This window comes from Moschus berezovskii, chromosome 9, assembly GCF_049115385.1.
Source record: "Moschus berezovskii isolate FMDL1 chromosome 9, NW_MosBer_1.0, whole genome shotgun sequence".
In the NCBI taxonomy this organism is placed as follows: domain Eukaryota; kingdom Metazoa; phylum Chordata; class Mammalia; order Artiodactyla; family Moschidae; genus Moschus; species Moschus berezovskii.
In genome coordinates, this window is record NC_142468.1 from 86,265,520 (window position 1) to 86,286,363 (window position 20,844).

The window sequence follows — 20,844 nt, forward strand, 5'->3', positions numbered from 1 at the left end:
GGAGGCGGGACAGACTGAGAGGAGCACCGAAACACGTCCATCACCGTGCGTGAAACAGCTCGCTAGGGGGACGTCACTGAGCAACACAGCTCCCCGTGTTCTGGCAGCCTGGAGGGTGGGGGGGAAGGCTCCGGAGGGAGGGGACATATGTATACTTACAGCTGATTCATGTTGCTGTGTGGCAGAAGCCTGGAGAAGGCAATGGCAGCCCACTCCAGCACTCTCGCCTGGAAGGTCTCAGGGACAGAGGAGGGTGGTGGGCTGCGGTCCATGGGGTTGCAAAGAGTCAGACACGACTTAGCGACTGCACAACAACATGGCGGAAACCAGCACAGGATCACAAAGCAATTATTCTCCAATTAAAAATTTTTTTAAAAATGTAAAGCGTTCTCTAATTAAGAGTCTATTGAATCAACTCAAGTGACAGTTTTAGCAAAACTGTTTCTACTCAGCACTGAGGTTTGGTTTTGTTGAAAAGTGTGTGCTTGCTTTGAGCACGTAGCAAGGTAGGGCAGTTCTTCAGATAATGAAATCTTTACATGGAGCTCAGACATCACTGACTCCTCACCGGTGATGCCCGAGAATCTGAGCTTCCTGGAGCTTATTCCATCCCCTCTGAGGTTAATCTTAACTCCTGCATTTCTCTCTGCAGGGCATGGAGATTGTGCAGACCATGAACAGCGATCCTGGCCTGGCAGTGGGTATGTCCAGGGCCTCAGTCACCGCTTGTGTGGAATTCACTCTTTCCAGCTACCCGCGTGGCTTGTCTGTTTTTCTCATCTGCTTTGATCTTTTCAGGGTACACGGCTTTTAATGGAGTTGACTTCGAAGGGACCTTCCACGTCAACACCCAGACGGACGATGACTACGCCGGCTTCATCTTTGGTTACCAGGACAGCTCCAGCTTCTATGTGGTCATGTGGAAGCAGACAGAGCAGACATACTGGCAGGCCACCCCGTTCCGAGCTGTCGCGGAACCTGGCATTCAGCTCAAGGTACTCGTCTCGCTTTCTTCTGAGCCCTTCACCCTCCTTTTAGATCCTGCGTTCTCCCATATGGCACTTACTCATTAAGAAATCGATGCATTTGTGCTCAAATCTGGGAACTCTGGAGCCCATCCAGCAGGCCATGCCTTTGCTTCTCTGTACGAGCTGCATGCTCCCCTCTGGGTGAGAACATCTGACCCCAGAGGTGGGGAAGATTTATGGGTACATCTTCAGGCACACTCCCCTTGGAAACTGACTAATGTTTTTCCTCGGGGTGGCCAACTTCGTACAGGAGGGCTAGGAAGCTACGTCCATCACTCCTGCTGGGAGGAAAGGCAGAGCTCAGAGCCCTCCTTGATTAAATGTGGGGAGTAAGGGGGCTTACGGCAGGGAAAGCACGGACCAAGTTAGTGGAATGCCGGCCAGTGCTGATCACTGAAGTTTGGGGATGACCACAGCAGAAATGGCATTGAAGTGTTTACGCCTTGTGTCCAGATTCAAGGCCGCCAGGTTGCACCCATGAATCCTGACCCCATCACCACCCCACGGATACGGGATGCAGGAAGTGTGGTCTATGCATCTAAGACCTTGCTTGTATCATTGTCCAGGCCGTGAAGTCCAAGACGGGTCCAGGGGAGCATCTCCGCAACTCGCTGTGGCACACGGGGGACACCAGTGACCAGGTCAGGCTGCTGTGGAAGGACTCCAGGAACGTGGGCTGGAAGGACAAGGTGTCCTACCGCTGGTTCCTGCAGCACCGGCCCCAGGTGGGCTACATCAGGTAGGCGCTGCGCCCCCTCCTCCCGCGTCTCAGAGCCTTCGCTTCCCTGAGCAGACAGCTCCCGAGGGCGAGCTAGGACCTCAGGCTCCCAGAAAAGCGGCAGGAGGAGGACACCCTGCTCAGACTGACCACCTGGACGGTAGGGCCACACTGGGGGGTAGAAGGACCTTCTGTGGGGGAGTCCTGGGCACCAGAACAGTCTGCCCCTCCGACCCGTGTGAGGCGAGACTGACTGTCTCATCCGCCCCCCAATGTGGTCCCTCTGGGCCCTGTATCATCACTTACCTCAATATTTCATGCTGCAGCGAGTCCCTCATGGCCTGATAAACTCCACGAGGGCAGCACCCATGGCTCATTTTACCTTGGTCTCCCCTGCACCTGACATAGCAATGACACATTCTACCCTCGGCATGAACTGACCCTCTTGTGAGCCCTGTTCTGCCTTATTTCCCTGTGAAAGTGTTAGTTGCCCAGTCAAGTCCGACTCTGCGACCCCATAGACTGTAGCCCACTGGACTCCTCTGTTCATGGGATTCTCCAGGCAAGAATATTGGAGTGGGTTGCCATGCCCTCCCCCAGTGAATCTTCCCCACCCAGGGATCGAACGTGGGTCTCCCACATTGCAGGCGAATTCTTTACCGTCTGAGTCACAAGGGAAGCCCTTGGAACTTCCCTGTAGGACTGTTTAAAAAAACAAACACCTATTCTCAGAAGCTAGGATGTCTTAGAACCACATCTTTGACATGTAGTCAATGTACTTTGGAGAAGGAAATGGCAACCCACTCCGGTATTCTTGCCTGGAGAATCCCAGGGACAGAGGAGCCTAGTGGGCTGCCGTCTATGGGGTAGCACAGAGTCGGACACAACTGAAGTAGCAGCAGCAGCAGCAGCAATGTACTTACTGTCTCATTCCTCAGACTTACAGATCCACACCAGCTTATGTAGCACTTCTTTAGGAAGGGGTGCTGATTGCATTTTCCTGACCGGGGCAGGAAAGCTGCCGAGTGAAAAAAAGGAAATCATGAAAGCTAATTCATACTTTGTCTTTCTCTTTACACCAAATGTGATGTCTGTCTAGAGGGAAGTTGTCATATTCTCAGCCCTATTAAGCTGCATGCCCCTTTTTTTACAAAAAATATTTTGAAATGCCGCCTCTTCCATCCCAAATGAAGTCATAGAAAATATTACCTACCTACATGATGTTAAGGATCAATCTGATCCCTAATGGAGAAATAAGATTTATAACAAAATCGTGTAAGTGCTTGGACACAACCATAGCAGAACACTCAGTGAGGTTGCTGCTGGCCCGTGTGCCTAGAATCACTGCAGAGGTGATGTCCTGCTACAGATCGCATGTCATGGCCACAACGTGGTATTGCCAGCACTGTTGTGAATTTCTAAATTAATGGACAGCTACAGAGAAGGACAAACATCGTATGATACTGCTTATGTATGGAATCTAATAAAAGGGTACAAGTGAACCTTTTTGCAAAACAGAAGCAGTAGACGTAGAAGACAACCTTATGGTTACCAGGGGGGACAGGACAGATTGGGAGGTCAGAACTGCCACATGCACACTACTATTTATAAAACAGATAATAAGGACCTACTGTATAGCACAGGGAACTCTACTCAGTACCCTGTAATGTCCTTTATGGGAAAAGAATCTAAAAAGAGGGGATATATGTACAACTGGTCTACTTTGCTGTGCAGCAGAAAGTAAGACAACATTGTAAATCGACCAGACTCCAGTAAGATAGTGAACAGCTTAATTTTTAAACAAGACAGTGAAGTACAGTTGACTTGAACAATTCAGGGGCTGGTTCCCAGACCTGCAATGAACAAAAATCCACAGCTGCTCAAGTCCCATGGTCGGCCTTCTGTATCTGTGGTTCATATCTGCAGATTCAACTACCTGCAGATCATGTAGTGAAATAGTATTTATGGGGGAAAAAAAGTCCACACATTAGTGGGCCCATGCAAACCCACGTTGTTTAAGACTCAAGTGTACTCAACAGTTTATCAGTTTACCCTGGAAAAAATCAGTTGATATTAGTGCAAAAATACTTGATATTCACAACTGAGTTGGGTTTTAAGCCCAGATAACTAGAAACAGGCCAAGGGTCTGTTCCCACCCAAGGGTCTGGAGGAGCACCCCCAAAGGTGTCTGGATGCAGAACAGGTTTTCATTGTTCTCTCCAGAGCCTTGTAAGCCACCCAACATCCCTGCCTTCTGCCACTAAATGCCATGGTGACAGCCCAAATGCCGCCCCCCCCACATTTCTAAAATCCTGCTTAGGGAATGCTGTTCCTCCTGAGGAAAATCATTGCTCCTGGATCCCACCAATTAAATGATATGAGTCAGACCTAGGGAAGAGCAGTGGTTTTTAAACGTGATGTCTGGACTTCACTGCACAGTGAAGTCACAAAGCCTCTTGGTCCTGGGTCGTATTGTGCTTTCTGATTCGTCAGCAAGGACCCATTGAGTTGCACTCGGTGCCCAACCTCATGTAGGCCTTTCGAGAGACAGAAGAAGGGCAGATAGGGACAGGTGGTCCCTGACCTCCTGGATCTCCCAGTCTATCAGGGAAAGGGGAAAAGAGCAGTCGGAAGCACAGTCCAGGTCTGGGAAAAGTGGAAGATGAACCAGAGCAAAGACGTAGGTGGCCGAGAAGTGGGACCCCCTGTCTTCTGATGGGTGGTTCCCCCTGACCTTGGTTTGAAACCCACTCCGGCTGCGTTGTCCACAGGGTGCGATTTTATGAAGGCTCTGAGTTGGTGGCTGACTCTGGGGTCACCATAGACACCACCATGCGTGGAGGCCGGCTCGGAGTGTTCTGCTTCTCCCAGGAAAACATCATTTGGTCCAACCTCAAATATCGCTGCAATGGTAATGTACATTCTTGTTACTGAATAGTATTACTACTAAAAAAAATCAAACAATGCCACCTTATTGTAGAGAACACATCTCTCCCAGAAGCTGAAAGTCATGCCACGTATTCCTGAAATCTGAGGGTCCCTCTGTGATCCAAGCAAAAGGCAGATCTCACGTTTCCTATTTGATAGATGAGGAGATGGAACCCTAGCTAATTAAACTATTAAACTGCTTGGCTTGAAACATAGGGTTCTGTGAGAGATGGAGGCAGATTTAATTGAGAGGAAGCCTTCATTTTCATATAGCTCAAACATAATCATAAACTCAAAACCCATTCTGCCTGCTCATTTTCTTTTGGCCTGTGAATGACGCTCCTGGGCTTTAAGCCAACAGTTCACAAAGCAGCCTGAGGTAGAAAATGGCTGCGGGGTTTGGGGTGGGGGGGTGGTTCTTTGGGGGCTTGTTGGGCGGGCTGACAGCGACCCCTACAGGATGCCTCCCAGCTCGAGATGCACTAGGGCTGGAGGGAGCCTTCCTAATGCCCCTGTACCTGTCCTCCTTTGCAGACACCATCCCAGAGGACTTCCAAGAATTTCAGACCCAGAATTTTGATCGCCTGGATAAATAAACAGAGGACACAATCCGTAATTGCTTTTCCAAACACTGAAGTCATGTTTTTTAACTTCCTACAACTTTCTTTGTATACAATGTGGCTTTCTTTTTGCCCACCCAGATATACCAAACTTCTTATATGAATGTGGCAATAAAGAAGAGATAATTTCTAAAAACCATGTTACCCAGACATCACTTCCATGTGGCTCAGGCTTTGACGGGGACTCTGCTGTTCTCTGTGGAATCCACAGGAATTGCCAGGGGACCTTTCTTCCTTAGTCGTGAGATTGACCATGTACATCAGTCAGAAGGCTCAGGCCAGAGGTCTCACCTTCTGTTTCTTTCACAGAGAAGCCTGACGGTTCCATGCTCACCTCAGCAGCCTCCTTATCTGGGGTAAGGAACCTCATAAACACTGCTCAGGGACGCTTTTCCTGTGAAGACTTTTCCTGACCAATCCTGGGTCAAGTTTGTCCAATTCTTTCTGATACCCTCTCCCCTCCACAGGCCTTCCACCCAGACCTCTACCAGCACGTTCAACAATTGTGCTTTTTTATATATTTGGCTCCCCCTAGTGGAATGTCAGCTAATTGAGAATTAAAGAACCACATCTTCAGTTCAGTTCGATGGAAAAACAGTGGAACCACATCTTACTACAGTCTATATACTCTAAATACCTGGTATGGAGATTTCCAGTCCATTTTTTGCTAGATGGCTGACTCTTAAGTAATAAGGACAATAATGTATATGGATATGAGCCCTCCTACAACTCAGAAAGCTGCTCACAACATACACTATCTATTATCAGCAGCCTCACTGTATGTTCAGGACAGAAACTTGCCTGACTTTTGCATTAGGTCTTCTCCCATTGCATTTGTGAGGCAAATGAGCCAGGCAAATTTTTTTAATAAATTCCCTTAGATTTCTGTGTCAAGGAATATTGCTGGGCAGCAATATATTTCTCCTATTCCAGAATTCCTGGAATACTGTAAATCATAAATAAAGGATAAACACTGTCACCATCATTGTATTATGGTTTCGGTAGAAACTACAGTCACGTATGCATGAGCAATACAAGGCGTGGAGGGCTTCGGGCCACCTCACGTTGTAAAGCCTACAGGCATAGGTTGCTTCAAAAGCCAGGACTAGGGTCTTCGATCAGGGTCTTCAGTGACGGGACACAGCTTAGGCCTGTGCACCAACCCCCTGCTTGCCGACACTGTCTAATCGCGCAGGCAGACCCTGCTACAGGAGCCGCCTCCCAGGGTCTCGGGGCTGCACTGCTATTGTGACACATCTACAGATCTGTCCCAATTCAAAAGAGCCCGGGAAGGAAAAGTAAATTTGTATGGCTGGAGAGCGTCATCTCTCAGTCCTCCCGCCTTTGCCTTGCTTGTTCTATCTCACTGAGAGGTTACTTCCTGAGCCCTTACGGCCTTCAGGAGCCCTCTGGCCCTCCACCCGCTGTATGGCATAGAGTACACCTTTACAGGCATAAAAGCTATTTTATACTGTAACATTTTAGTGCCCTTTCTCTGGAGGCCATGGCACTTTACCAGCCGATACGTGATGAAGGCCACAGACTCTCGGGGGATTTCATGCTAATCACTGAATTGCATGCCAAACCCGCTACCTTGAAATATTAATACACTCATTTGTAAGAGGAAAATGTGTCAGTTGATCAGACATGGATGTTAATTTGAGCTGAAGTCTTATGGTATCTTGATCTGACTCTCAGTGACACTGGTGTACTTACCAGATCTGTCCTGTGCTCCTGTGTTTCCCCTGCACTTCCTCCCTGAGGCTGACAGGAAGAGGAGGCAGCCTCCCTGCTGTTAGCTGGGCTGCTACTGCTAAGTCACTTCAGTCGTGTCCAACTCTGTGTGACCCCATAGACGGCAGCCCACCAGGCACCCCCGTCCCTGGGATTCTCCAGGCAAGAACACGAGTGGGTTGCCATTTCCTTCTCCAATGTGTGAAAGTGAAGTCGCTCAATCGTGTCTGACCCTTAGCGACTCCATGGACTGCAGCCTACCAGGCCCCTCCGTCCATGGGATTTTTCTAGGCAAGAGTACTGGAGTGGCTTGCCATTCCTCCCTAAAAGCAGTAGTCCACAGGAAGATCTCCAGATAATCAGCACTTTTGGGTCTATGAACATGACAGTACTGTGGACTCACGGGGCATTTAGAACGTAATTCCATACCTCAGAAGCCTATTACATTGTATATGTAACTTTCATCTTTCCACCAATTAGAGGGCAAAATAGAACAGGGAGCCCCAGTGGTGTGCTTAAACCAGAGCATGCCATTTCTTGAGAGCTAGTCTTGGGAATTTTGTGAGCCAGCTGTTAAATCTGTTGAAAATTTGAAATTAGCCATCATGGTATTCACACCACAGAAACTGGCAAACACTACAAATTAGATCTCCAGACTGCTGACTGCCAAGCATTTATCAACACACGACCGGGTTCTCGTACCTTATACATTCTTCATCATTGGAGGCTGGTGTAGAAAGCTTGCAGTGTTCAGAAAACTTCTTGTTTAAGAAGTAGAGAAGTACTCCTAACAGAAAACTTAGGGAAGAAGCTCCTTGACTGATCTTGGCAATGACTTTTTTTGGGATATGATACCAAAAGCACAAACAACAAAAGCAAAAATCAACACATGGGACTATATCAAATTCAAAAGTTCTGCACCAGAAAAGAAACAATTAACAAAATGAAAAAGACAACCTTTGGGAGAATGGGAGAAAAATTCTGTAAACTGTATATTGGGTAAGGGATTAATACCCAAAAGTACATATATTGAAAAACCATACAACTCAATGAAAACAGTCCAGTTTTAAAATGAGCAGAGAACTAAATAGACAGTTTTCCAAAAAGACATCAAAATGGCTAACAGACACATGAAAAGATGTTCAATATCAGCAAGCATGAGAGAGATGCAAATCAAAACCACAGTGAGAGTCATCCCATCTATTAGAATGGCTAGCATCAGAAAGACAAGAGATGCTGGCGAGGATGTGGTGAACAGAGAACCCTTATACACTGTTTGAATGTAAATTGGTCCAGCCACTGTGGAAAACAGTATGGAGTTTCCTCAAAAAATTAAAAATAGATCTACCATGAGATTCACCAATTCCAGTTCTCAGTATATATCGAGAGGAATGAAAATAGTATGTCAAAGCAATATATGCACTCCCATGTTTATTGCCGCATTATTCACAATAGCCAAGATATGGAAAGAACTTAAATGTCCAGTGGATGAATGGATAAAAAAAGATGTGGTATATAGACAATGGAATATTATTCAGACAAAAGAAAGGATCTCCTGCCATTTGTAACAACGTGCATGGACTTTGAGCATTATGCAAAGTCAGACACAGAAAGACAAATACTGTGATATCACTTATGAAAGGTGAAAGTTAAGTTGCTTAGTCTGTCTGACTCTTTGTGACCCTGTGGACTGTAGCCCACCAGTCTCCCCTGTCCATGGGATTTTCCAGGCAAGAATACTGGAGTGGGTTGCCATTTCCTTCTCAAGGGGATCTTCCCGACCCAGGGATCGAACCCAGGTCTCCCGCATTGCAGGCAGACTCATTAACCTCTGAGCCACCACTTATAAGTCAATCTAATAAAGTTAAAATTTTTATAAACAAAGTAAAATGGTAGTTACTAGTGGATGGGGAGTGAAGGGATAAGACTGCTGTTGTTTAAGGATACAAATTTGCAGTGAGAAGTAAATAAGTCTTAGAGATCCAATGCACGGTACAGTAAATATACACAAAAATATTGTACTCCAGTCATCAAACCAACTGAGACTAAAACTTAATTATCCCAACTGCTAAAAAGAAATGATAATTACATAATATGATAGAGGTGCCAAATACCACTGTAACAGCAATTACAACATACAAATGTATCAAATTAACACATTGTACACCTTAAATTCACACGTTATGTGTCAAATAGATTCAATTTAAAACACCAAAGAAGTGCAAAAGTTGTGAAAATCAGGAAGCACTTGAGAGAGGCTAGTCAAATGCCAGATACAAACCATAGGGACAGACTAGCAGGTGCCTCTTCCCCAAGTCGCAACCCGGGACTTGTGAATGCTTATCTCAACCTTAGGCTTCCCTGATAGTTCAGTTGGTAGTACAGTGCCTCAAATTCCGATTAGAGTCCCATTTAGTAAGGTCCTCCTCTGAGTTTCATTAACAACCCTAGGAGTCTGAGCAACTATCACTCACTCACTCATGAGGATAAGTTCATTCCACTGCTTGTCCACCCCCTGACTTCTGCCTGAGATCAAAGGTCCTGCGACATGGGAGGTATGCCTGGGAGGGAGAAGAGGTAAGTCACTGTGGGAAAAAGACTGTGCCTAGTAGACTCCCACCGGAGCGGGGAGACTTCCTGGGGCAGAGCAAGGGCACGAAGAGCATCGGGAGACAGCCCCAGGGGGGCAGGGGCAGAGAGGGAGGGGAGCACATTCGATCTCCACCCAAGAGAGAATGGAAGCGCCTCCCTCTTCCCCCCACGTTACTATTCCTGTATCTTAGAATTAAAGATGCAAGTAGCAAAAATCTTAAACTTCTAAGTTCAACTTAAAAATCTTACTACTCGGGGAAAGAGAGAGGAGAGATGGATTAGGAGATCGAATTAACATACACTACTATGTATAAAATAGATGACCAACAAGGACCTACTGTATAGCACAGTAGGTCCTGTTCTGTAATAACCTACAAGAGAAAAGAATCTGAAAAAGAATACATGTGTAACTGAGTCCCTGCGCTATACACCTGAAACTAACACCACATTGTAAGTCAGCTATACTTCAGTTTTAAAAAAAATTTACTACTCTTCTATACTCTATAAATATGCAAATCTACTTAGTCCTCTATAGGAAAATTTATAACCACCTTTAAGCTTGATTGTTTAGTCCCATTTGCAAATGTAATTAAATTTCCTAAAGCATTTAAAATTGCATTTATAAATTTTATACATTAATCTATAATACTACATTTTTAATATACTATAAATCTATGATGTTTAAAATTTCAATTATAAATTTTTCTGTCATTTGTCTGACAAAACCTACCTAATTAACTCATATTACATGAATGCTGTATACCATAAGTTATCTTAACACCTGACTATTATTTATATAATCAACCAAATTCTTCTATACTTTTTGGCTTAAAATTACAAGGCTAAAATCAAATACTCAATTATACATTCTTCATTGGAATCACAAGTTCAATTTATTAGATTTTCTACCATACCAAATTATCCTAAATATTTCAAGTACTTTAAATACCACATCAGTTCAGTTCAGTCGCTCAGTCATATCCGACTCTTTGCAACCCCATGAACTGCAGCACGCCAGGCCTCCCTGTCCATCACCCAAACTCATGTCCATTGAGTTGGTGATGCCATCCAACCATGTCATCCTCTGTCGTCCCCTTCTCCTCCTGCCCTCAATTTTCCCCAGCATCAGGGTCTTTTCAAATGAGTCAGCCCTTCGCATCAGGTGACCAAAGTACTGGAGTTTCAGCTTCAACATCAGTCCTTCCAATGAACACCCTGATATCCCTTAGGACTGATCGGATCTTCTTGCAGTCCAAGGGACTCTCAAGAGTCTTCTCCAACACCACAGTTCAAAACCATCAATTCTTCTGCGCTCAGCTTTCTTTATAGTCCAACTCTCACATCCATACATGACCACTGGAAAAACCATAGCCTTGACTAGATGGACCTTTGTTGGCAAAGTAATGTCTCTCCTTTTTAATATGCTGTCTAGGTTGGTTATAACTTTCCTTCCAAGGAGTAAGCGTCTTTTAATTTCATGGCTGCAATCACCATCTACAGTGATTTTAGAGCCCCCCAAAATAAAGTCAGCCACTGTTTCCCCATCTATTTGCCATGAAGTGATGGGACCAGATGCCATGATCTTAGTATTCTGAATGTTGAGCTTTAAGAGAGCCTTTTCACTCTCCTCTTTCACTTTCATAAAGAGACTCTTTAGTTCTTCTTCACTTTCTGCCATAAGGGTGGTGTCAACTGCATATCTGAGGTTATTGATATTTCTCCCAGCAATCTTGATTGTACATAGTCAAAGATAATTCCCAAACACCACACAAAAATATTAAGACAATGGTTTCAGCAATTCTGTATTTAATTGTAAGATTTCTCAGGAATAAAAGACCCTTACACACTAATGAAACTATACTGTTTCGAGAAATTTGGGGTGAACTCAGTGGACTGAGGTTGTTTATTAGCTGAAGATTTGGAGCTCTGGACACTGAAATGGATTTTTCTTTTTCATTTTTTGGGGGGTGGGGGTTGTCTGCCTGGTTTTGGGAGGGAGGGCTATGTGGGTTTTGGGGGGTGTGTGGCCACACCACAAGGCTTGCAGGATCTTAGTCCCTGACCAGGGATTGAACCCAGGCCCTCAGCAGTGAAAGCCAGGTAGTTCCATGAAGGGGATGTTTTTCATGACCCTGCGGGGGAAATTGAGCCCTCCTATAGTCCCAGTGTTATTAGGGACCCCAAGTGTATGCTGCTCAGACAGGGGTGTCTTTATATCCCACTCCCCTAGATTCATGTATAAATGACCTAGTTCTTAAGTCTCCTCACCTCTAGACCAGATTCTTTTTTGTTGTTGCAAGAACCTAAAGAAGCCATAAATTGTGTTTTCTGTGTACAAAGGCTTCCCTTATAAGGAAAAAACAAGACCAACAAAAACAGCCCAATGACAACACTTAGATTTTTCTTTAATTTTGGAGGAGTCTGGGAAATGCATCCTCAATGCCAGTAAGTCACTGACAAGTGTTCTAGAGCACAGCCCATTTCTACAGAGGGGACTGTCACTGCCTTGGTGCAGCTTGCCCTGGCTCCGGGGACATCACCTCACAGAAGGGGCATCACCAGGCCATCCTCCACAGCCCCTCTGAGATAATAAGCTTAGGGTCCACCCTCTTCCTGAACAGAAGAACTGAGGGAAAGAGAAATAAGAGCAGGAGGTAGGTCAAATGCTACCCCCACCACATTCTGAGTGACCTCAAACACTGGCGGTCTAAAGGGTACGATTACCTTTGGACATCTGGGGCACACCTGAAAAAACAGAATAGCCTCCAGTGATACTGTTTGGAAAAGTCTGACTTAAGGAATGAGACAAATTGCTCTAGGGACAGAGCAGGGTGGCTAGGAAAAGAAAAAGGGATTCCCCAAGGTTGGCCAAGCAGAGGCATAGTGGGGAATGGGTTGGTAGTCTCTGGGGGTGGTGGGGTCTGCCCACACCCATGAGGAGGTGGAGGAGCCTCTGATGGGGCACTTGTTGTGACCGAGGACTGGACACTTAGCCCACACCTTGAGATCAGAGGTGAGGCCTCCGGGTAGCCAAGCCAGGGGCAATGAAAGTATGTAAAAGTGTTAGTCTCTCAGTTGTATCCAACTCCTTGCGACCCCATGGACGGTAGCCCACCAGATTCCTCTGTCCATGGAATTCTCCAGGCAAGAATACTGGAGTGGGTAGCCACAAATTTTAAGTGTCAAACAAACCAATGAGCAGTTTAAATGGGTTCAGCAGAATATTGTCTAAGAGAAGTATAGATGATTAAAGGATATAAATGAGAGCAATTAAAATAGAAACAAAACAATCAGCCTTGATTTTAACTCCTAATTCACACCACCAAGGCTGGACCCCTACTTAGTTTCTTAAGCCACTACAAATCAGTCTTGAATTATTCAGCTCCTACTAATTAAATTTTTTTCTTAAAGTTATAAGATACCTAGGTTTAGATCAGGCCACGTCCTTCACCTTAGAAATTTCATAAAAGAGCTCCTGAGCTGAGTGCTGCAGGTGGGTGGTTGGCTGTGACAGAAGTCACAGCTTCACCTCAAGATACCCTGAAAAAAGGATTCATTTCAGTGCTTGATCCAAGCCGTGAACTAGCACACAAGTTTTTCCCCATGAAGTTTAACTTGTTAAGTACTATCAAATTGATAAACAAGAAAATACAACAGGAATCCCTGCTGGGAGCATGTGTCTACAAAAAAAAGACTTGTCCAACTAAGTGTGAACCACTGTTGCCACGTTTCAGGTTTTTATCTAAATATTTGTTCATTAATGCTTATTTTTTTAAATTTTATTTTATTTTTGGCCTCATCTCATGGCATGTGGGATCTTAGTTCCCCAACCAGGGATGGAACCTGCAACCCCTGTACTGGAAGCAGTGTGTCTTAACCGCTGGACCAGAGGGAAGTCTCCTTTAATGCTTATTTTACAGCATTGACTAAACAGTAGCAGATACCTAAGATCTAAGAAAAATTTATAGAACAAAAATTCTCATTGAAAATTTCCCCATTAATGTATGGTGGCACTAGTGGTAAAGAACCCGTGTGTCAATGCAGGAGACGTAAGAGATGGGGGTTCGATTCCTGGGTCAGGAAGATCCTCTGGAGGGAGGGCATGGGAACCCACTCCAGTATTCTTGCCTGGAGGAGCCCATGCACAGAGGAGCTTGGCGGGCTTCAGTCCATAAGGCCGCAAAGAGTCAGACACAACTGAGCGACTTAGCACAGCATGAGTTATCATCACAGGCCATACATTCCCACCCCTCTCCCACCACAATTCTGAGGATCGGGGTTTGAGAGCATTTTGAAATTCCCTTCAAACCCCGTGGCTACTGAGAGCTCCTGGGAGAATGAGGACAGTGTGATATTCCTCTCCATACTCTCCCCACCACCTCCTAAAGTGTTTGCTGAATTGGAAAAGCCTATGACATCAAATCCAAAAGCTATCTGCTTCAAATTCTTGTCTTTCTCCAAAGAACCCACGAGGTGGCAGAAATCCTCTAAAAATTCGGGGGAAAAAACTGCTCTTTTTGCTTAACCTATTAGTAAGAGACATCTCCTAAAGTTCATTAAAAGTAAAATAACAACAGCAACAACAAAAAAAGCAAAATAACAACCACTGCAATTTACTAAAAACTTATAAACAGTGCTCCACCCATAGCGCTATGTTAACTGAGAATAGTTGAGTGCCTAAGAACTCTCATTTACCAAAACATGCAACTCAACAAAAAACAAGCACCAGATGTAAAACAACCTAAATTTGAATCTTTGCAATTAGGCTCTGAATGAACACCGAAGCCCCATTATCGTTGGTCTCTTCCAGGAATTGCCTGAAGAAGCCTTTTTCAATGTCCCTCAACCTGAGTTCACAGGATGGCTTTCTGTGTCGAGCAAAGAGCTATTCTCCATCTGTTCATTATACGTTCATTCACTTACTCATGCACTCACCAAACACCCAGTGAGCAATCACCACGTGCCAGGCACTACGAGGGCTACAAAAAAGTGCACAAACCCAGTTGGCTTCAGTCCAGGCCTCTGTATGAGTGAAAGTCATTTTCATTCTAGTACTGATCATGATTGCAAAAACCATTTCTTTTAGGATTAGATAAACTTTAAAGCCAGTCTCTAGATTCCCTTGCTCTTAGACAATCTATAACATATTTGGCTATTGGAAGAACCCGTATTTACTCAATTCTGAGAGTTCTTCAGTTGAGTTCAGTTCAGTCGCTCAGTCGTGTCCGACTCTCTGAGACCCCATGAATCACAGCACGCCAGGCCTCCCTGTCCATCACCAACTCCTGGAGTTCACTCAAACTCATGTCCATCGAGTCGGTGATGCCATCCAGCCATCTCATTCTCTGTTGTCCCCTTCTCCTCCTGCCCCCAATCCCTCCCAGCATCAGTCTTTTCCAGTGAGTCAACTCTTCGCATGAGGTGGCCAAAGTATTGGAGTTTCAGCTTTAGCATCAGTCCTTCCAATGAACACCCAGGATTGATCTCCTTTAGAATGGACTGGTTGGATCTCCTTGCAGTCCGAGGGATTCTCAAGAGTCTTCTCCAGCACCACAGTTCAAAAGCATCAATTCTTCGGCGATCAGCTTTCTTCAAAGTCCAACTCTCACATCCATACATGACCACTGGAAAAACCATAGCCTTGACTAGACGGACCTTGGTTGGCAAAGTAATGTCTCTGCTTTTTAATATACTATCTAGGTTGGTCATAGCTTTCCTTCCAAGGAGTAAGCGTCTTTTAATTTCATGGCTGCAATCAGCATCCGCAGTGATTTTGGAGCCCCCAAAAATAAAGTCTGACACTGTTTCCCCATCTATTAGCTGGGTCAAAAGAGCCTTGTCCTAATATCCTAAGTTCTCCCAGGAAGAATTTTCCAGGGAGCAGAAGGCAGTGTCCCAAGCCAGGACAGGTGGCTTAACAGAAATGGAATAAATAACTATTCAGCCTGCAGTGTTTACACTGTTGTTTGGCTGTTTGTTGGTTTTGTTAACCTGAGCAAACATTTAAAACATGGAAGAGTTCACAGAAAAATTCATATTTCCAGCTTCCCTCAAAAAATTCAAAATATCTGGCCACACCATCTACATCCCTGCCCAGGAACCTCAGCGAGGGCCATGTCCTCCAGGCACCCCTGGACCCCGTTCAGCCCTCTTCATTCATTAGGCTCCTGTCTGGCCCCTATAGGTGACCCAGTCTGAGACCCTCGACTTGCAATGTCCAAGGCAGTCTGTGAGGCTGGCTGGGATTACAGAGGAGGGTTTAGACTCCAGCCCTCTGACTGATTCATACCAAGTCCAATAGCTCCTGAATGGCTCAGCCTGGACTCTAATCCAGGGGTCCTCACTCCTTGTCCCAGCACTGCTCCACAAGACACAGAAGGTGCTCAAATTCACAATTGAGAAGAAATTAATAAAAGAGCTATTTCAAAGAAGATAGTGGCCAGGAAACTGAAAGAGAGTATCCCATTCCTTTCTCTGCTCCCTGTCCCCCTCCACCCACCAAGCAAGAGATGGGTGCTGTTCCCACGACCCTTGACAGAGCAAATGGGAAGAGTGGTCACCACTTCCGGAGAGGGTGGGGCACAGTGCATGCCAGCCAACAGGACCTTGGGTAGAAGGGCACGGCCATGCTGCAAAACCCCACACGGGAGCCAAGGAAATAAGCAGCCCACCCTCCATCTCCTCTCCCGCCCCAACTACTCTGACTTGGCCAGAGCCGATGTGCCAGGGGGTCCACTGAGGCAGAGTGCTCATGCCAGCCGCTCCAGACAGAAAGCAGAGAAAGGGCAGGTGGGGAGTGGGCCCCACTTTGCCCCAGGACAAAGAAAAGGCCCCCACTCACTCCTCACCTTCATTCAGCTCCACCACACTGCTGTCCACCCCAGGCATCAGACCAAAATATCACACCCCAACAAAGACAGGGAGGAAAAAGACTAAGGATAACAGTAGTAGCTCAACTTAGCGAGCATTCCAGACACCTTGCACACATGCCCTCTAATCCTGACAACAACCTGCAAGGGAGGAGGACGGGGAGGGAAAGTTTGGGGCAGGGAAAGGATGCCTCTTGTAACTGAAGAAACTGAGGCATGGAAGGGTCAAGGGCCTGGGTAAATGGCACCTACTTTATAAATGGCAGACGGAAGATTCAAACCTGGTGTCAGTGGCTCCATAACCTGAAATTATCATATAGTTATGGAAAATATTCATCAACTATGCAGAAAAGAGTTAACAGAGCAGAACTGGGACAGCTATCCTAAGAGCCTGCTTGCAATTTTGATCATGAATCGATGTGAATGATAAAATTGTGTTTTCTATATCTAGTACAAGAACTATTTGGTTATTCTGCATTACTCTGTTTATATAGTGAATTATATTTATAGGTGTCAGTTCAGTTCAGTTGCTCAGTCATGTCCAACTCTTTGTGACCCCATGAACCGCAGCACACCAGGCCTCCCTGTCCATCACCAACTCCCGGAGTCCACCCAAACTCCTGTCCATTGAATCGGTGATGCCATCCAACCATCTCATCCTCTGTTGTCCCCTCCTCCTCCTGCCCTCAATCTTTCCCAGCATCAGGGTCTTTTCAAATAAGTCAGCCCTTCGCAGCAAGTGGCCAAAGTATAGGAGTTTCAGCTTCAACATCAGTCCTTCCAACAAACACCCAGGACTGATCTCCTTTAGAATGGACTGGTTGGATCTCCTTGCAGTCCAAGGGACTCTCAAGAGTCTTCTCCAACACCACAGTTCAAAAGCATTGCTTCTTCGGTGCTCAGTTTTCTTTATAGTCCAACTCTCACATAATATTAAACCATTCCTTTAAAAAAAAAGCTCACTGGGACTTCCCGGGTGGTCCAGTGGTTAAGACTCTGCTCTCAATGCAGGGGACCCAGGTTCAATCCCTAATCAGGGAACTAGATCCCACATGCCACAACAAAGAGTTTGCATGCCGCAAGTAAGACCCAGGGCAGCAAAATAAATAAATAAATATTAAAAAAACAAAAGCTTGCTGGCCAAGTTAGCCACTGGCTGGCACCCGCAAGCTTGGGTTTGGGGAGAGCTACCCCACTTCCCTGGTGGCTCAGAGGTTAATGCGTCTGCCTCCAATGCGGGAGACCCGGGTTCGATCCCTGGGTCGGGAAGATCCCCTGGAGAAGGAAACGGTAACCCACTCCAGTATTCTTGCCTGGAGAATCCCATGGATGGAGAAGCCTGGTTAGGCTACAGTCCACGGGGTCGCAAAGAGTCGGACACGACTGAGCGACGGAACGGAACGGAACCCCATTTCAGAACTGATAAGTGTACCCATAAGTCAATGTGACTTATGCTGAACACCTGCTTTCCTCTGGCCATCTGGAACTTTGGTACAAGTTAGGCAGGGTGTGCTTACATGCCCAGCCCTGAGTAAAAATCTGGGTACAGAATCTCTAATGAGTTTCCCTGGTGGACATTACACATGTGGTGTGGCAACTACTTGCTGGAAGGAATTAAATACATCTCCTGTGACCCCGCTGGGAGAGGAATCTTGGAAGCTCGCACCTGGTTTCCTCAAGATGTTGGCCCATGTACCTTTTTCCTTTGCTGATCCTGCTTTGTATCCTTTGCTGGGATTAATTATCACTATAAGTCAACTACATGTTGAGTCCTGTGAGTCCCCTAGCAAGTCACCGAATGAGGGGTGCTCTTGAGCACCCTGGAACATCAGTCCCCCCTCACCAGCAGCTGAGCGGGGCCGTGCGGCTTTGCAAAGTGCATAGATTTAAGGACGTGCTAGATCTGCCTCATTTGTGAGGAAATAACAAGAGAGACCCAAATGTAAAAGCTGGGGACTTCCCAGATGGTTAAGATTCCATGCTCCCAATGCAGGTGTCCAAGCTCGAACCCTGATCAGGGAACTAGATCCCACATGCCACAACTAAAGATCCTGCATGCTGCAGCTAAGACTGGGCACAAACAACTAAATAAATGTTAAAATAATAATAATAATAACCACAAATTGCCTGTAGACCTGGAACAGACTCAAATGGAGACCACTAAGATTAAACACACATGGCAAGGGGCAGAGACTAAATGGTGTGGCTTATTTGACTAGTTCTGCATCCAGAGAAATTTAAGGTTTTAGGCTACAACTCCCAATATCTGCCTGTATCTTTCTTTCCTAGGCACAGAGTCCACGATTTTATCCCAAACATCGATGCCCAGAATAAGACTACTTCTCCCAGATTTCCTTATACTTGGGTGTGGTCATGTGACTAAGTTCTGGCTAATGGCATGTAGGCAAAGAATTATGAGAATCTTCTTTTAAAGACAGCTGATGTTCCCTCTTTATCCTTTTCTCCCTCCTGCTCTGGAATGTGGATGTAACAGACAAAGCTCCAGAAGCCATCTTCAACTGAGGAGAAAACTTTGGGAATGGAAGTGTCATAGCAGAGAACAAGATAGAATTGACAGCTCTTTTCCGCCCGCTCCCCCCTCCCCAGGAGCGCTGCTCCAGCCGCACTGCGCTCGCTCTGAGCTCCGGGCTCCTGCTAAGCCAGCGCCGCTGTCACCTCCCTCCAGTCGCCATCATGATCATCTACCGGACCTCATTAGCCATGACGAGATGTTCTCCGACATCTACAAGATCCGGGAGGTCGCGGACGGGCTGTGTCCGCAGGTGGAGGGGAAGATGGTCAGTAGGACAGAGGGCAACATCGATGACTCGCTCATTGGTGGGAATGCCTCCGCTGAAGGCCCCGAGGGCGAAGGGACCCAAAGCACACTAATCACTGGTGTCGATCTTGTCATGAACCATCACTTGCAGGAAACCAGCTTCACGAAAGAAGCCTACAAGAAGTACATCAAAGATTACATGAAGTCAATCAAAGGGAAACTTGAAGAACAGAGACCAGAAAGAGTAAAACCTTTTATGACAGGGGCTGCAGAACAAATCAAGCACATCCTTGCTAATTTCAAAAACTATCAGTTCTTTATTGGTGAAAACATGAATCCAGATGGCATGGTTGCTCTGCTGGACTACCGTGAGGATGGTGTGACCCCGTATATGATTTTCTTTAAGGATGGTTTAGAGATGGAAAAATGTTAACAAAGTTGGCAATTACTTTGGATCAATCACCTGTCGTCATAACTGGCTGGCCACAGCTTTTCATCCACACAACATCAGGACTTAGACAGATGGGACTGATGTCATCTCGAGCTCTTCATTTGTTTTGAATGTTGATTTATTTGGAGCGGAGGCATTGTTTTTGAGAAAACTTGTCATGTAGGTTGTCTAAAAATAAAACGCATTTAAACTCATTGGAAAAAAAAAAAAAGAATTGACACTGTGAAGTCAAACCCTGGCCCTAAAATTTCTACATCTGGGCTTCTTGAAAATGAGAATTTTTTCATCTGTTTGAGGCTTTTCTATTACTCCCATTGAATTTAATTCTCCTCAATTCAGAAGATATTCAGGATGGGGAAGTGTTTATAAAGCTAGATATCCCAAACTATAAAATCACCAGATTTTATATCTGAATGGTCATTGGGGACCATCTTTTTCAACCTCCTCATTTTACACTAGGAGAAACTGAGGCCCAGTCACCACTGATTTGGCTAATTAGAACCAGAGCTGGAACTAGTTCCTAGGTGTGAATACCTGCAGGCTCAGACTTCTCCTCCTGCTGTGAGAACCACCTCAGCTACACCAGATCTCAAGTCTGAACAGTTGCTCTCTTCTAGAGCACTCCAACAGAAAGTGTGAATAGAATTTATGAGACAAAATTTCAGGGATCTCCTGGGAGGCCTCCCATCTCCTGTTTTGATGGCAAAGACCCAGCAGTGGAAGATAGGCATGTCCTGGGACTTTGAAGGCTCCAGCTTTTCTTCTCCACCCTCAGCATACTCCATGCCTTCATCTAGCCTTGGAGTTTGAACCTGAGGCACCGGGAGGGCCTCTGACCCATGTGGTGCATGCTGAGCAGGACCCAGACTGGACTGGAGCTCCGCCTGTGCCACCTTAGCCCGCTGCCTTTATGAAGCACACAAAACCAGCACTTCTATACAGCTGAACCTTGAAAAACATGTTTAAACTGTGCACATCCACTTACACATGCATTATTTTTTTTATAAACATGTACTACAGTACTACAGAATCTGTGGTTGGTTGGATCCACAGATAAGAACCACACAACACATAAGGTCGACTGTAAAGTAATACTGGATTTCCCACCGTGCAAGAGGGTCCGCA

At 45.7% G+C, this 20,844-nt stretch overlaps 2 protein-coding genes across 2 annotated transcripts in view; both read left to right on the top strand.

Moving 5' to 3' along the window:
- THBS4 (thrombospondin 4) overlaps positions 1–6,105 on the top strand; it is a 55,091-nt gene extending 48,986 nt beyond the window's left edge. Inside the window, exons 18-22 of the mRNA XM_088839900.1 lie at positions 653–701; positions 799–995; positions 1,595–1,767; positions 4,518–4,657; positions 5,209–6,105. Of these exons, the coding sequence (XP_088696026.1) occupies positions 653–701; positions 799–995; positions 1,595–1,767; positions 4,518–4,657; positions 5,209–5,270 (621 nt within the window). The 3' untranslated portion in view covers positions 5,271–6,105. The remainder of the gene's footprint in view (positions 1–652; positions 702–798; positions 996–1,594; positions 1,768–4,517; positions 4,658–5,208) is intronic.
- A 13,098-nt stretch (positions 6,106–19,203) lies between these two features.
- Positions 19,204–19,933, top strand: LOC129562692 (translationally-controlled tumor protein-like). The gene has a single exon (XM_055436080.2). It carries the CDS (start codon positions 19,219–19,221, stop codon positions 19,699–19,701), a length of 483 nt encoding a protein of 160 aa, XP_055292055.2. The 5' UTR covers positions 19,204–19,218; the 3' UTR covers positions 19,702–19,933.
- Positions 19,934–20,844: the final 911 nt, after the last annotated feature.

What these genes read in the sequence shown, in the direction of transcription:
- LOC129562692 (XM_055436080.2), top strand. Translation starts at nt 19,219, where the DNA reads ATGTTCTCCGACATCTACAAGATCCGGGAGGTCGCGGACGGGCTGTGT.